The 15,410-nt window shown below is 40.1% G+C and overlaps 1 protein-coding gene across 3 annotated transcripts in view; it reads left to right on the forward strand.

Moving 5' to 3' along the window:
- ptprr (protein tyrosine phosphatase receptor type R) overlaps positions 1 to 15,410 on the forward strand; it is a 45,116-nt gene that overhangs the window by 2,285 nt on the left and 27,421 nt on the right. Inside the window, exons 1-4 of one of the 3 annotated variants that reach the window (XM_018702819.2) lie at positions 44 to 349; positions 1,599 to 1,670; positions 8,117 to 8,498; positions 13,087 to 13,409. In XM_018702819.2, the coding sequence (XP_018558335.1) occupies positions 8,417 to 8,498; positions 13,087 to 13,409 (405 nt within the window). In that variant the 5' untranslated portion in view covers positions 44 to 349; positions 1,599 to 1,670; positions 8,117 to 8,416. Of the gene's footprint in view, positions 1 to 43; positions 350 to 1,598; positions 1,671 to 7,976; positions 8,499 to 13,086; positions 13,410 to 15,410 lie in introns of those variants that run through there. The other 2 variants (XM_051077739.1, XM_018702818.2) reach the window with 2 other exon arrangements.

The following is a 15,410-nucleotide window of genomic DNA, read 5'->3' on the forward strand; positions in this document are numbered from 1 at the left end:
GGTTAGAGAAAAGTTTCATTCCAGGAAGAAGGGTGGAAAATTCCGGTCTTAGCGCATGTGGGAAGAGCTACAGTGAGGAAAGCCTTTTCACCGGGGGGCTGTTGGGGACTGGGTCGGATTGGATTGGACGGGCGGCAATATGTTCAAACATGTGTCCCTTGTAAACTCCAGATCTGGGAAATTACAGGCTTCTTTCACTCTCAGTAAATTCATAAGAATACTTCTGTTCTACTTTATACCTGATTAACTGATTACAGTCAGCAAATACCCTGTGGAAAATAAGATGCAATGTAGTAGGTTAGCAACTGCACACAGTAGTTAAAACAGCCTCACCTGCAGTAATAATGTGGTAAGAATACAATATGTTACAGTGTACCAGGTAGCACTTTCAGCATCATTGTCGTTTCATTTTTGTTGTTTAATGACTCTTTATGGTCATTTTCCATCTCTTTTTAGTTATATTGAGTCTCAGTGTGTTGTTTTGTGTCTCCTCTTAGTTACACGTCTCTTTTTGGACATTTTGTGTTTGTGTTTTATTTTGGTAGTTTTATGTTGTCTTTATGGTCATTCTGAGTTGCTCTTTGGTCTTTTCTTGGAAGTATTGTGTCTCTTTGTCTCTTTTTTTGTCTGTTTATGGTCAGTTTTCATGTCTTTATGGTTGTGTTATGTCACTATGTTATGGTTCTCTGTATTTTGGTTGTCTATGCAGGTTTTTGGAGAATTTTAACTACTACTACTATCAACATTTATAGTCAGAACTCGTGTTTGGAAGTCTGAAATTAAAAACTTTTACGGTGAATTAACCTGAAATGACTAAAACTTTTGTTAAGTCAGTGAGAAGCTGATTCCACTTAGGGTTAGCCTTATACAAGTTTTATATTGGTAGTTTGATAATGTTTGACTCTGAGATCATCATACAATATGATGAATACGTGCCAACCTTCCAACCAGTTTAGTCTATAAACCAATCAGAGCAGTACTTGTGCACAATGTCTGTGATAAAAACAAACTTTTACCCAGGGTGAAATCTCTCTGTAGGGTATGATCAGATACTGAACATAACCCAGTGATTGAGAAAGATCCTTTATCTTTGTTGTCTCTTGAATTACACATTATGCTGGTTACATAATAAATGTGTATTTTTGGCTTGTTTGCTTATATGTTTGTTCTTCTTACATGTACTCTGATTTACAGTATGCATGGACACATAATGAGACAAAAACTCTGGCCACAGACATGTAAAAGGCCCTCACCCTCCTACATAGTAGACAGACACTTAAGGCAATGTTTGTAGTTGTAGTGGCAGCCACTTTACATCTTGTAGTGAGTAGTTTACACATCTTTTTGTGTCTTTTTTGCATTTCTACATAAACATTTTGAGTCTCTGTAGTCTTGTGTCTCTTTGTAGCTGTTTTACATCCTTACATGTATGTTCTCCCTCTAGACACTGTGCTAAGTGTTGTCAGAATGTGCCTTGCTGAAGTGTTTTTTTTCTTTGTACATGATGAAATAATAGGTTTAACAGCTGCCTGATGATGAAGTTATCTTACTGTCAGAAACGTCAACACTTAAAGTGAATGTTTTCCTTGTTGACTCAGGATGAAGAGATCAGAGAAGAGAAAGGAGAAGAGCGAAGCCGAGACGGTGGAGAGACAGAAAGATGAAGTGAGGTGAGAGAGGAGAGGGGTTGGGGGGGCATGGATCAAAATACCAGTGTTCTGTAGAAACCCACTTACACATTGTTCCAAGAACAAAAAAAAAGGGAGCTGGAGTGGTGGTGGAGGGATGAAACTGAAAACGACTGGTGGTGCTGACTCATTGCAGAGGAATGTGATTAAAAACATGACCTTCATGTTTCATGTTTTTTAAAGGAGACAAGCTGTTTGTGGCTGAATTGTGAGCAAAAAAGTGACACACTTTTGTTATTAAAAAAGTGTTATTCTCTGTTATTATATCCTGTTATTAATCAGGACAAATTATGTGTTTTTCTGTGGTTTGTTGCATCACTGACTGAATAGTGAACTTTAGAGTGGAGGGAAATTACACATTTACTGTGTATTTCACCAGTGATGCTGCCTGTGCAGATTTATGAGGCTCAGTACACCACACTTCCTCCTCCTCACACATATTTTTTACATTGCAGTAACGCAGAAATAAATGACCGCAACGTTATTCATTCTTGATGCAATTATATCTGTCACTTTTCACTTGAACAACTTTTTTTTCCCCAAAAAAATATTAAAGCAGATAGATACTTTTATGGTTAAAGAGGCTGTTTGTAAGTTTTCTCCACAGCTGAACGTGGTTTCTTGCAGGGAACAGGTGGTGGTGATGGTCGCTTGCAAAGAACTTGATCCATTGTTGCATTTGCAATACAAGAGGTTATAATATGCCCTCTGAGCTGACTAGGCAGGGGCTAGCTGGTTGACATGCTAGCTTCAGTAGAGGAAGTGACATAACTAGTAGCAAACATCACACTGTTTCTTTTTGACTGTTGAGTAAACAGCTGTTGATGCTAATGTTGGCTATGCAGTGATAGCAAAACATACATTTGGTTCCTTTAATATAACTCTTTTTGCTGGAGGAGACAGTATCTGGGTACTGAATACATTTACTCAGGTACTGTATTTAGATACTACTTTGAGGTACTTGTACTGTACTTTATACTTCTGTTTCACCATATCACTACTAACACATAAATATTGTACTTTTTACTGCAATATGTTTTTGACAACTACTACAACACATTGCTGAGGTGCCTTGGTTATTCTGCCTATCCTCATTGATACGTACGGAGTGGACAAAATAATAGAAACACCTGTCCGAATAATGCCACAGCACCTCAAACTGCAGCTTCCAAAATGACTTAACAGTTGAATCAACACCTCCAAAACAGTTTCAACACAAACTGAAAATCATAACCTCCATGAAGGAGGATTTACTGAAGGGCTGTTGGATTAGACTGCATCAGTTTTAGCTGGGTGTACCGGGTATACCTAATAAACTGGCGACTGGTGTAAACTGCAGCTCTGGTGCAGCTGTTCAAGAAACATTTAGCAGCCAAGTGTCCAGTTACTTTTGAACCCTTGCAGTTTGGGCAAGAAGGATCAATGGCCACTCAGTTCTTTCTTTATATATTGATGTAAACCATCAGTAAAGCTGACACTTGACACTTCAGTGTAGTATTCATTTATTTTATTTCACACATGTACTGAAGCACAAAGCCAGAAGAAGAACAAATGTACAACAGTATGTGGCACTGGTTCATGCTATATATTTGTCATTTTGCAAATAATTACATATAAATAAATGTATAATCTTCTCCGTCAGTCCTCATCTCCAACCTGGACCAGAAAAACTGAGAAACTTTTGACTAGTATGTAATATTTTCATTTTTACCACCCAAAGACACACAGGAACTGAGCTCTTTCAACCCCAAAAGGTTATACAGTCTTTACAGTTAACAGTTGTTGTGGACCTAATGCAAATAAAAGATATGCATCATGGAGACCACTGTGATGTCAACCTTGGACAGTCCTGGTCTCCTATTCGAGGGTCCTGCTTATATTTAAGCTTTGCTTGTTGTGTGTCAAGATACTATTAGAAGACAAACACAGGAATATTTCAGGAATATTTTGAAGCTTTTTGCGTCTTGGTTTTGATTTAAAAGCGATTGCTGCCTACTCTGGCAGGTTGCACAGCTGACTGTCTCCTCAGAGGAGAAGCTCCTGCACAAACTGTGGATATCATCTCAAAATCCATCAATTCTGGATCAAGGTATGCAGGCAAACAAAGAGCTGTTTGCCTGCATACCTTCATACTTGTCTGATGTCTTGCTTTTGTGTGCTTTTTTAGGGATACAAACAAATATGTGAACAGAGCAAAAGCTTGCAGGTAGTCGGTGCGATCTGCCATCCTGCTATTACTGTTTGCTACCTTCGTTCATTGTGTAATGCTGAGACATCCTTGATAACAATGGTTCCACTCACAACTGGTGGAGACTTTGGCTAGGTCTGTGGATAACACTGAGGTTCCAAGAATCCTCAACAGAATTGAGTAAAGTACCAGAGCCAATTAGGTGGAAAAGCGAGTATTAACAGTTAACCATGAACGCAATAGTTAGTTGTGTGATGCTGACAGAGTCCAACTATCCCCAGTTACCACAGCAACCAAGGTCATAGCACAGACTCCACAGACTCTATGCTCGTCAGAGATATGATAAACTGAACTCTGGATGACGGAGTAAACAGTCATAATAACAGGCGCCCTTCAGAGTCATGACGTACTCCCATGGGAAAGTATTGCATGAAAATATAGAACGTGACTTTAGTGAATGTGATTTAATGTTTGGAACCCAATTAGATAATCCTGATCTGGACATGTAGAACATTTTATTCTGTATAGGTGATGTTGGAGGAAGGAGAGAAATTACCATAAATATCATTGACAATAACCAGGTCTGACATATTTCCTCTTTAAGGATAAGCATGAAGTGACTTTTGTCCACGGACCTATGTGAAAACAGACCTCTTCTGCCACAAAAGGTTTTTCTAGAAGATTCTGGAGGAAGAAACCAAGAGAAACTTTGGTAGTCAGCCAACATTAGCATTAACAGCTGTTTAGTCTAGAGGAAACTTCATTCCTTTACTCGCTAAGAGCTGTCTTATTGTCTTATTGTTTTCCAATATGATCATAAATTATCTTATTGTGTTTATGTTTTTATCCTGCAAAGCATTTCTTATTGTGGGGCAGTAAAAAACTGAACTGTGTTTCCTTTAGAAAAACTTCCTATGGCCTGTCTTTCGACAACATTTAACATTTGAGAGGTTTGGGTTCTTTTGTGAAATATTTGTAGAAAAACAAGTTCATACGTCTAAAAGAAAGTATTATTTTTGTATCAGGACTTTGTCTCAAGTATGGTCCTGGCAGAAAAAATTTCAGTTGTGTGTAAATACTCACTCTGTAGCTGATGGTCTGACACGTCCCCTCCACCTCCTCCTGGCTGCACAGGCAGGAGTCGGGGATGTTGTCCCCCCAGTCTTTGTAGCTGAACAGACCATGGCAGTGAAGCTTAAGACAAGAGAAAGAGAGCTAGTTCCCCCTACAGACTGAAGTGTTTAATACACCCCACAGAGCAGAAGAACATAATGAGGATTAGTATGACTCTGGTATCAATCTACTTGTGGAAAGCAAATGCACAAATTTCCCAAAATTTTATTTTAAAGTGGAAATATACACTGCTGTGTGTGGATCTTACTGATGTTTGCAGAGTGTCAGTCTGCTTCTTGACATCATCTGAAGCCTGATCCAGTGGTAGAAGAGAGCGCCATCTTTCCTCCATCACACTCTCCAGCTATAAATACACACTCAAATGACTCAGCTAGTTTGATTAAATCAGTGATTTGATTCATCAATAAAATACCATACAGAAGAAACTAAAAGAAAACAAAACAAAACATTCAAAATTTCAGGTTCACTTAGGATACAGTCTGACACACTGTTGGAAAATGACTTCATAAACTGCTGAAAACTGTTTACACCAAGAGACTGATTCTACTAGGATCTAACTAAGGCACCCTCAGCTGCTGAGAAGTAGGCCCTAATGGTGGATGTGCAAGTCGAGGCTCTAACAAAGAGGCATCAGGAGCATCCATACTCCATGATGGTAGCTGCAGAAAACAAATTGAGGACAACCCAGAGACACCATGCCCAGAGGTGGAGGAAGTCCAAATGGAGCTCCAGTCCCAATTAAGCCTCAACAGGTCCACTGCAAGCGAGAAGGTCTCCACCAAAACAGAATCTCAAAAAAGCCTCTGCAGGTAGTCAACTACTATATCTCCAGCAGGAATAAAACATGAGGATGATGGCAACAACAGAACCATTGAAAAGAACAAGGTTTGACACTTTGTGAAAAGGAGCTGCAAAAGTTCAGTCCTTTTGTGTGCCTCAAGCTGAGAGTCTGGGGAAGTCAACACTGAGAGCAAAGAGGAACTTATGAGGGAATTGAAAGAGGTGCAAAGTGCTGTTGCAACTCAAAACGATGAACTAAGGCTGAAAAGCTGATGGCTGATGTGGAGGAAGGCCAATGTCAGCTCTCAGCATCAGCACACCTCCAGTCACCATACAGACCAGGAACTACAGAGGATGATGTACAGTATATCCCTTTTACACCAATCTCTGTTTCCTGAACAGGTTCCATTCTGGATTCTTGGAACCTTGGTGCTATCCAGAGAGAGTAGTAGTAAGATGATGAGTTGCAATTGATTACATGTGAGCAGTTTAGAAAACCTGCTAACCCTAACCCTAACCAACTTTTCAGGTTCTGAACTGATTTATTTTTGTTCTAAATGCTCCAGACAGTTCAAAATTTCAACTCATTCCATTTTGGTGGAAAAGGGGTAAAAGAGAAACTGCCTCAGTTCTTAAAGGTTGATAACTAGAGTATGACTATATTCATGCCAAGAAAATTAAAACAAATTTTGTCCAAGACCACACCAGGTTGATTTAAGCATCTCAGGATCACTTGATGTTTGCAGTAGATAGAATCACCACAGTCAGAGCCAACAGGTTTTCCTTCAGGGCTCCATAGATTCCCAGGATGGCAATCATCATGGTCAAAGAGCCCACAACATAGAGAACGATGTGGTTGGTTGTCTTAACTTCAAATTGGATGACAGAGACTTGATTGGCTGGTTAATTGCTGTGTGATAAACTGTATCCAGTATGAGCAGATGTGTTTTACAACATTTTTTCCATGTAAACCCTCCAGGGATGGAGACAACAGAGCCAGAGAGATGATGATTGTGAGTCTGCCAACAATCTGAAACATGACAAGGCAGCATGAATAAGGATTTTCTTGGTTTGATTATCTTTTCAGGCTTGTGCAGCAGGTGACTGACCAATCACAGCATGAGTCATTAGATCGTCTTCATGGTGAAGTTCAAGACATCAAACTTAGAAAAATCAGTGCTTTAGAAGTTATGTTTTTATTTCTGCATCAGCGTCATAGTTTAAACAATTAATCAATTCATTAAAAACATAATCTGCAGATTTATTGATAATTAAAGCCACAACAATTAGTTGATTAATCAATTAACAGAAAATTAATATTTTAATTTTGAAGCTATTTTTCAAACAAAGATACCAAAATTTTTCTGGTTTCAGCATCTAAAATGTGACATTTTGCTAATTTCTGTGTCATATATGACAGTCAATTGAATATCTTGAGGTTTTCCAACTTCTAGTAGGACAGAGCAATGGGTCAATGCCATTTTTCACAATTTGTGACGATTGATTGATTAACCAAGAAAATAATGAGCAGATGAAAGTAATATGTAGATACAGCCCCAATGATGTCAGGAGAAAAAAACTTGAACACATTATGCTGTAACGGTGGAGCAGTTGGTGAATTTTAGTTTGCAGAGAATCCCAGCAGCTCTTAATGCAACTCTGTTCTCAGTCATACCGATGGATTTTTCCATTCCTCATCTGGGATTGGCTCCAGCCCAGCCAGCTAACGCACCTTAAATCAGACAGTCTGGCAAACAGCAAGTCACATGACTGGTTCAAAACATACCCAGAGACGAATCAATAACAGTCAAGTTCAAGTTCTGTGAAATGCATAGTTAAAAATCCTGATTCATAAGTGCACCTCGTCTGCTTCACCAGCAGAGGACGCTCATGTTCTGTGTTTTACCTGCGAACTCTCATACGTAAACACTGTTTTTCCTCCCCTACGCGCTTTATATATTCTCTAAAAGCTAAATGAGGCAAAAAAGAAACTTATTCCAGCTTTAAAATTCAAAGAGGCCTTAGTAAAATTACTTCAAAAAAGGTCTTTATTTAGGATTAATTTACATAGAGTGGTGCTGCAATCATGCACTGTCGGCAGAATGGAAAGAACAGGAGTTTGATCTTCTAATGACCAGATAAATTTGCTTTTTTTGTGTTGTGTATTTGTGTTTATATATATATAAACACAAAAAAATTTAAGTCCTCCTCTTCCTCCTCTTTCCACCACGCCTTTTCTCCTCCCCTTCCCCTTTTATCATCATCATGAGCAGCAGCAGTATCCTCCACCTGAACCACACACCTCTCTCTTGTCTTTGACCCTCAGATGGAAAAAACCACTGCACCTCCCCGGAGCTGCTGCTGCAGAGCGGCGGTTCCTCCGTCAGTCAGACCGCTGTAGGAGACCACAGGGCGGGAAAGGAGCGTCGCAGGGGGCCGGTCGTGGAGCGGATCTCCGGAGCACTGGCAGCGTCTCCTCCCCTTGTGCTGCAGGCTGCAGGCTGCGGACCCACGGATAGATGCATCGAAAACACACCGGCTGTTCTTTTTAATGCATAATAACAGAAGCTGCACCGAGTACTGCTGGTTTATTTCAGTTTGAGCTGCAGGAAGGAGGGAAGGAGGGATGAGCCGCAGACGAGGAAGAGGAGGATTTCTCACCATGTTTCTGGCATTGTGTCTATTATGGACGCAGCTACTGATCACAGGTAAACGTCTGTTTTCTGTTTGCTGCCTCACACGAGAAATACCAGCAGCTCTGGTGCTGAAATCGATGGGTTACTCTGTTATTTTGGCACTTAAACCATCATAGCAGTCATTTAACCTGCAAAAATAACCTACAGGGCTGCTAACAGCTTCTCAGATGCAAACTGAAAATCAGAATTTATAAGCAAAATAACCTCTGTATCCTGTGGTAGGAATTTATCCACTGCATTTACAGATATCATACAACGTGTGTAACCAGATAATACTTAAAAAGTGTTTGTTACAGCCCTAGATCGGTTATTTTTGCAGCATATTGTGCATTAAAACCGTCACAACTGAGGCTCAAATTGTCCAGAGAGATATGATAGGAGTATAATAACAATAATGTTTGTTGCGGCCTTAAAATTAGTTGTTTTTTGTAGGATACTTTACATGTAAATCCTCATGACAGAGGCTCAAAATTTAACAGCAAAGTGGCTTAATCATATGGTAATCTGTCTTTAAATGAATGGAGGGTAAAGTCTTCCACAGGAATATCAATGGAATATGATGCCATGTAGGGGTGGCACAGAGGTGCAGTGGTCAGCACTGTCGCCTCAGCAAGAAGGTTCTGGGTTTGATCCCCGGTTCGCCCAGGGCTTTTCTGTGTTTGCATGTTCTCCCTGTGCCTGCATGGGTTCCCTCCAGGTACTCCAGCTTCCTCCCACTGTCGAAAGATATGCATGTTAATTGGTGACTCTAAATTGCCCCTAGGTGTGAGTGTGAGTGTGAATGGTTGTTTGTCTGTATATGTTGACCCTTTGATGGACTGGCGATCTGTACAGGGTGTACACCACTTCTTGCCCAATGTCAGCTGGGATAGGATCCAGCCCCCCCGCGACCACTCACGGATAAGCGGTATAGATAATGAATGAATGAATGATGCCATATAGCATGGAGGGATGCTATAGAATTTTTTTCAAGAATGACTCAAAACAGTAAACCATTCATAAAAATAATTAATTTTCCGTCAGTTGATTAATTCATAGATCGACTATTTTTCGCAGCTCCAGAGTCCAGACTTAAGACTCAGGATGGTTGTATCATTGCAGAGCTGGTTGCATTGTATCCATTTAAAATAACGTTTTAGTAGCCTTCCAGCAAAAAACTAAAATCAGTTTGCAAGGTAAAATTAAGGCTTGAATGTTGATGTCAACATTACAGAGAACTCCCATATGACCTGAATCCAGCGTAAAGGACAGATGTAGAAAAACACACCCAGCAACTGATGACATGATTTTATTGTCAAAATTCAGATGACAAATATTGGTGCTTGTCACTCTTACAAACCTAGATTTCAGTCTACGGCTGTCACTAACAGTGCTCACGATGTTATTGATTAATTGTTTAGTCTGTAAAATGTCCCGGTGTCTCAGAGTTCAAGGTGATGTCTAAAACTCAAAGATGTTCAGTTAACTGTGATGAAACTGAGAAAGACAGAAACTATTTGAGAGTCTGAAAACAGCAGTTTTTTGGTTGAAAAATTACTTAAATGATAAATCAGTTATCAAAATAGTTTTTTTCTGATAACTGACAAATTGTTAGTCAATTTTTCCTCTGCTTAAGTCTTTGATTCATCCAGATTTCTGTTGGCTTCTAAAATGTTTTCTCCATCAGACTAAACTACTTTTTGTTGCACCGAACAACACAGAACAAACAACTTCACTGAGGACATGACACAATATCATATATTTGGGGGGAATTTCTGTACATTACATAAATTCTCTTTTCCTGCTTGGACCTAAACAAAGATGGCTGCCACACAACTTGTCCCAACCAAATGGGTTAAAAATCTGTTCTATTGAAAACAGCATGGATAGTTGATATATCCTGATAATATATATTAGTTACACTCTGTATACCAAACTGCATTAAACATTTTTGATACTGTTAATACATTAGATCATTACAACACTCGCAGGGGATGGTTTTTGTTATTTTGAATACTTTGAATACTAAGTACATTTTCCTGATTATGCTTACATACTTTCACTTAAATATATGATCTGAATACAACCAAGAATCAGTTTTTATTGTGATCCCACAGGTTGGATCAGTATAGATTAGTCATTTTTTGAGTAAATGAGTGTCTTCACCTGAACAGAAACCGTAAGTAAGAACGCTTCAATCTTTCTATTTTTGCTGATTCATGGATCTTTATAAATTTTATTATCAACATAACATCAGACAGAGGCAGACAGACACAGTCATTTTCTAGCCTGTGTGCTGGGGAGTGTGGTCTCCCCACAGAATTACCTGTCAGCCCCTCTCTAACTCGATCCATGATTGGCTGACAGCTCCTGTCCAATCAGAGCTCGGCTCAGCTCAGCGTCATGCATAGCAACCAGGACGCTGTCGCTAGGGAGAAAAGAGGCCGGAGATGGAGAGAAGCTGTGTCAGCTCTGCAGCCATCTCAGACTGGTTTAGGGTTTTTTTTATTTTTAACCACTAGAACCAACTGTTTCCTGTTATTTCTAATGTCACACAGCAAATTATAATCTATTTTGGAGAAACACCTGCTCTGCTGCAACCTCTTTTCTGGGTTGAAACAGAAAAACCTCTTTTTCATGAATAGGAAGCTCACACGAAACAGTCAGTCTCGTCTTTATTCTGCATATTCTGTCTTTTAAAAATACAGGGTCAAAATAGTTGTGTAGGTTGAAGGTACAGCCTTGTGCACATAAAATCCTCTCTGAAGATGTTTTTGAACCTGGGTTTTATTTTCCCATGTTTTTGGGTGTAAATGATTAATACGGACAAAAAATGTTTTGAATCAGTACAGTATTGATCAAGAGCAATGTACCTGGAGTCTGGTTGTGATATATAGTGATATTTCTGGTTAAACAAGAACTACAAGATCTTACTCTTTAATAGGTTACCTATAAGAGGTGTTATTCTTTAAAATAGTGTCTCATGAGCTGCTAATGGCAGGTGAGTTTAAAGTCTGGGTCAGTTTTGGTTGCAGTGGCAGTTTTTGTGTTTCTCTCTGCTTTTATGGACTGACACAAGTGGTTTTTTGGCACGGATGCAGTCAAGAAAAATAGTCCTGTTTTCAACAGCCAGACAGGCTGTTAGACACAAGTCAGAGGACACTGTCAGATATTTTTTTTTGTGGCTTCCTTTCAGTGTATTTTCTGCCAGAACAAATAGCCGATTCGACGGATAGACGGTCTGTCAGCTCAGGGTGTGTGAAGGTCAGACTTACAGCGTCAGCTCCACTTTAATCTGAAAATTTGACGGGGCTCAGGTTCAGCTGAGGAAGGTTTTAGTCTGTGTTTTGTTGAGTCCATCTCAGGTTCTCACATTCCCCAGTATGAACTTATGCAGCTGTAAATATGAGGCAGGATGCTTCCAGAGGAAAAAAAAAACGCTTCACTCTGTAGATTTTTTTTCTCTCAGGATAAATAAAGACTGAGTATGAATTATGCAGTGTTCATATTCGTCACAGTTGGCTGAGTTGAGTTGGTGTGCAGGGGTTTCCTCTCAGCCTGCCTGCAGACTGATGAAAGCCTCCATCCTGGACCAAAGACACTGTGACAGCAGCAGAGAGGCCGACAGACAGATGGGATCTCCTGCTCTCATCTCTCTTACTGCTGTCTCTTTGGGAGTCCTGCTGAATGTGCTGTTGAAGGACTAAATATTTAAAAGACGGGAAGAGATTTGTGGAGCAATTAAAACAAAAGACTAAAACTATCTCCTCTTTCTGGACGGTGTCTTCTTCAAGTATTAAAAACTGAGTCTGAAATTACTGCTAGATGAGTCCCTCCTCAATAAAGAAAAATAAAAGGTGCAGTGGTGGAAGAAATACCAGTCTGTAAAAATACTCCATTATGAGTAAAAGTCCTGTATTGAATATGTTACTTGTGTGTAAGTGTGTGAGTATAATCAGAAAAATGTATTTTAGGTATTGAAGGAGAGTATGTAACTTTTTGCTATCACTGCATAATGTTAGCATTAAGAGCTGTTTACTCATCAGTCTAGAAGACGTTGTGGGTTCAGCATCAAACATCATTCCTTTACTCACCAAGAGCTGATTCTAGTGGTGGAAAACATCACCAATGGCTCTATTACTTCTTTTCTTCTACTGAAGTTAGCATGCTAACCACCTAGCCCTGGTCTGCCTAATCCAGACTGTCCTGTAGAAATATTACTACTCAGAGGACATAACATCTTGTATAGTAAATGCAATGATGGCTGAAGCTCTTGGCAGTGATCAACACCACCACCTGCTCCTGACAAAAGAGCACGCTCAACAGCAGAGAAAACTTACAAATAATCGTTCAGTTTGTAAAAATTCAGAAAATGGTGAGAAATGTTGTCACAATTTCCCTTCATAATGTTTGTTTTGTCCAAACCTCAAAATTCTTAAAAATATTAAAAGCAAAAGCAGCATTTGAGAAGCTGAAATCATGATCATTGCATTTTATCATCAGGACTCAGCATTTCAATAAAGTACGACAGAGTTTGAATGGTAAATCAAAGGTCTGATCTTCCACTTGGGGAACAAACACATTTTTCATTCTGACGTAATCATTATCTTCTCCCTTTCAGAATCGTCCTCTGGTGATCATGAGCTTCGCCTCTTCCCTTCTCGTCGCTCTGGTCACCTCCCCCCACCTCTGGACCCTCAGCGCAACTTGAACCAACAGCAGCATCACAATGTGGACGAGTCCCACACCCACCTTCATCATCATCATCACCACCACCACCGTCAGCCCCCTGCTGGTTTAGACAAGGTGATGCCGGCCACCCTCCTGGAGTCTCGGTTTCGTCAGGAGCCTGGTGGTCATCGAACCCTCAACCTGCTGGCACGGCCACATCACGAAGTGCAGCCTGAGCACGCCGCGGTGTCTGCACGACATCTGGTTACCGTGGTGAGTAATATGCTTGCTGATTGGATGAGGAGGAAGGGGAGTGGGAAGGGGTTTTCTGAGTTTTACTTGTTTTGACTAAGATGTTGTCGTTGGTGTGGACTGAATGTAGATTTGTTGTGTCATGTTAGCAAGCTACCTCAGTAGAAACATGAAATGCACTGTGTCCTGTAGAGTAGACAACAAGACAGAAACCTCTCAGGAAGTGTTGGACGTTTTCCACTTTGCAAGTTGATGAGAAACACCTAAATGTATCAGGGCTTTGGTCCTGGTGAGGTTGGATTTTTCATTTTGGGAGGGTGGGCAGGTTTCGCCATTAGATCCATGATCAACTCTGTCCTTTAAACACACAGTATGCAAAGTTAAATGACATAGCGTGGGATCATGGGGGAAACTTAAAACTGGATAAAAAAAATCATTTTTGATGTCTCTGCTAACCACATTGCTGACACATATGGATGTAAATGGATGCTGTTTTGTTTTGCTCCTATAGAAATGTTCAATGCTTTCCTGCACCTGCTGTTTTCACTGCAGTCTTTATGACCTGTCCCATTTATCCAGTGGTTGTTACTGATGCTTGGCCAGTGTGCATTGCAACCATGTTGTTATTGTTATTGGGATTGAGTCTGAAGTCGGTAAGGATGAGTTTGTGTTTTTTGTACCATCAGCAGCTGAATAAGGTCGTTATATCTGACTCCTTTAACGTCTGAGAATCTGAGTCAGCCTCAGTCTGACAAATGCAGTTGAAGGCTGCAGATCAGAAATTTCTGGAAGCTGGTATTAGTGAGCGCTGCTGCTGCAGTTCCCCACAGAGTCCTCGCTAATATGATCGTCTGATGAACTAGGGTCATCTCTTGCCTCTTCAGAGGTTACAGGTGCCTAATACTGAAGAGGTCAGAGGTCAGAATGAAGGGACAGTAAGTGAATGATGGATGAGGAGGTGTAGCTCCTCCATCTACAGCACTGGAGGAGAGATGCTGCTGCGCTCTCTGTTGCCATGGAAACCCTAATCATGAGTGTGTGTGTGTGAGACCCACTTACCTACACAATGGGTAGTTACGTAACTCTGAGATAAACAGCAGCGACCTTCAGAGTGACATTGAAACACAGAAACAGACAGACGGAGGGACTGGTATGGACTGGTTCTTAATGAGAGAGACGGATAAAAGTGATAGAGCGAGATAGAGAGAGAGAGATCCTGGTTAAAAATCGACTTTGACTGTGAGAGAGGAAAAGGCCAGTAGCTCTATCACATTCTCTTCTGGGCCAGATGGAGCTGAAACCATTAGTCAAACAATGGATTTGTAGATTTTAATCAGTAATAAAAATTGATAAAAACATACAAACATTCACTTGGACTCAAAAATGAACTGATTAGATTTTGATGGTCAAAAGTCAAAGCTCTCCTCTCCCAAACAAACAGACTAGGTGATTAAATCTGGTGAAAACTTTAATTAAGGCTGTTTCACTTTAAAAATCTGTGTTTTTGCAGTATGGTTTGGTGTAGCCCCAGTATGTTTGGGTTTTGAACTGTTAATCAGACAAAACAAGACATTTGAGGACATCACCTTGGGCTGTAGGAAATTCTAACAGGCATTTTTATTATTTTATTTGTTTTAATTGAGGAAATTGATGAACATTAGTTGCAACTCTAAAGATAACATTAAGAAATTGACATTCAGGTCATTGTTGTCTAACACAGTGAATTAAAGAATGAGTTCTCCTATTCAGTAATGAGTCAGGCCCACATTTTGTTTTAGTGCAAAGCATTAATGTCTTGTGAACTAGTTTCACAGTAGTGGATGTTTGTTAGTTATACTTCACAGTATCAGAGTAGAGTGTGGAATGAGGACACACAGTCTGATTCACCGTGGGCAGACATTTATTTTTAGGAAAAATGTAGCAGATTATTAATTTATCTGACTATCTACATAACTCAACTGAGAAGTCTCGCCCGCCAACACTCCCACAATCCTTTGCCGAAACAGTCAGAGGTGTTGTCAC

Source organism: Lates calcarifer, linkage group LG18 (genome assembly GCF_001640805.2).
Source record: "Lates calcarifer isolate ASB-BC8 linkage group LG18, TLL_Latcal_v3, whole genome shotgun sequence".
Classification (NCBI taxonomy): Eukaryota; Metazoa; Chordata; class Actinopteri; family Centropomidae; genus Lates; species Lates calcarifer.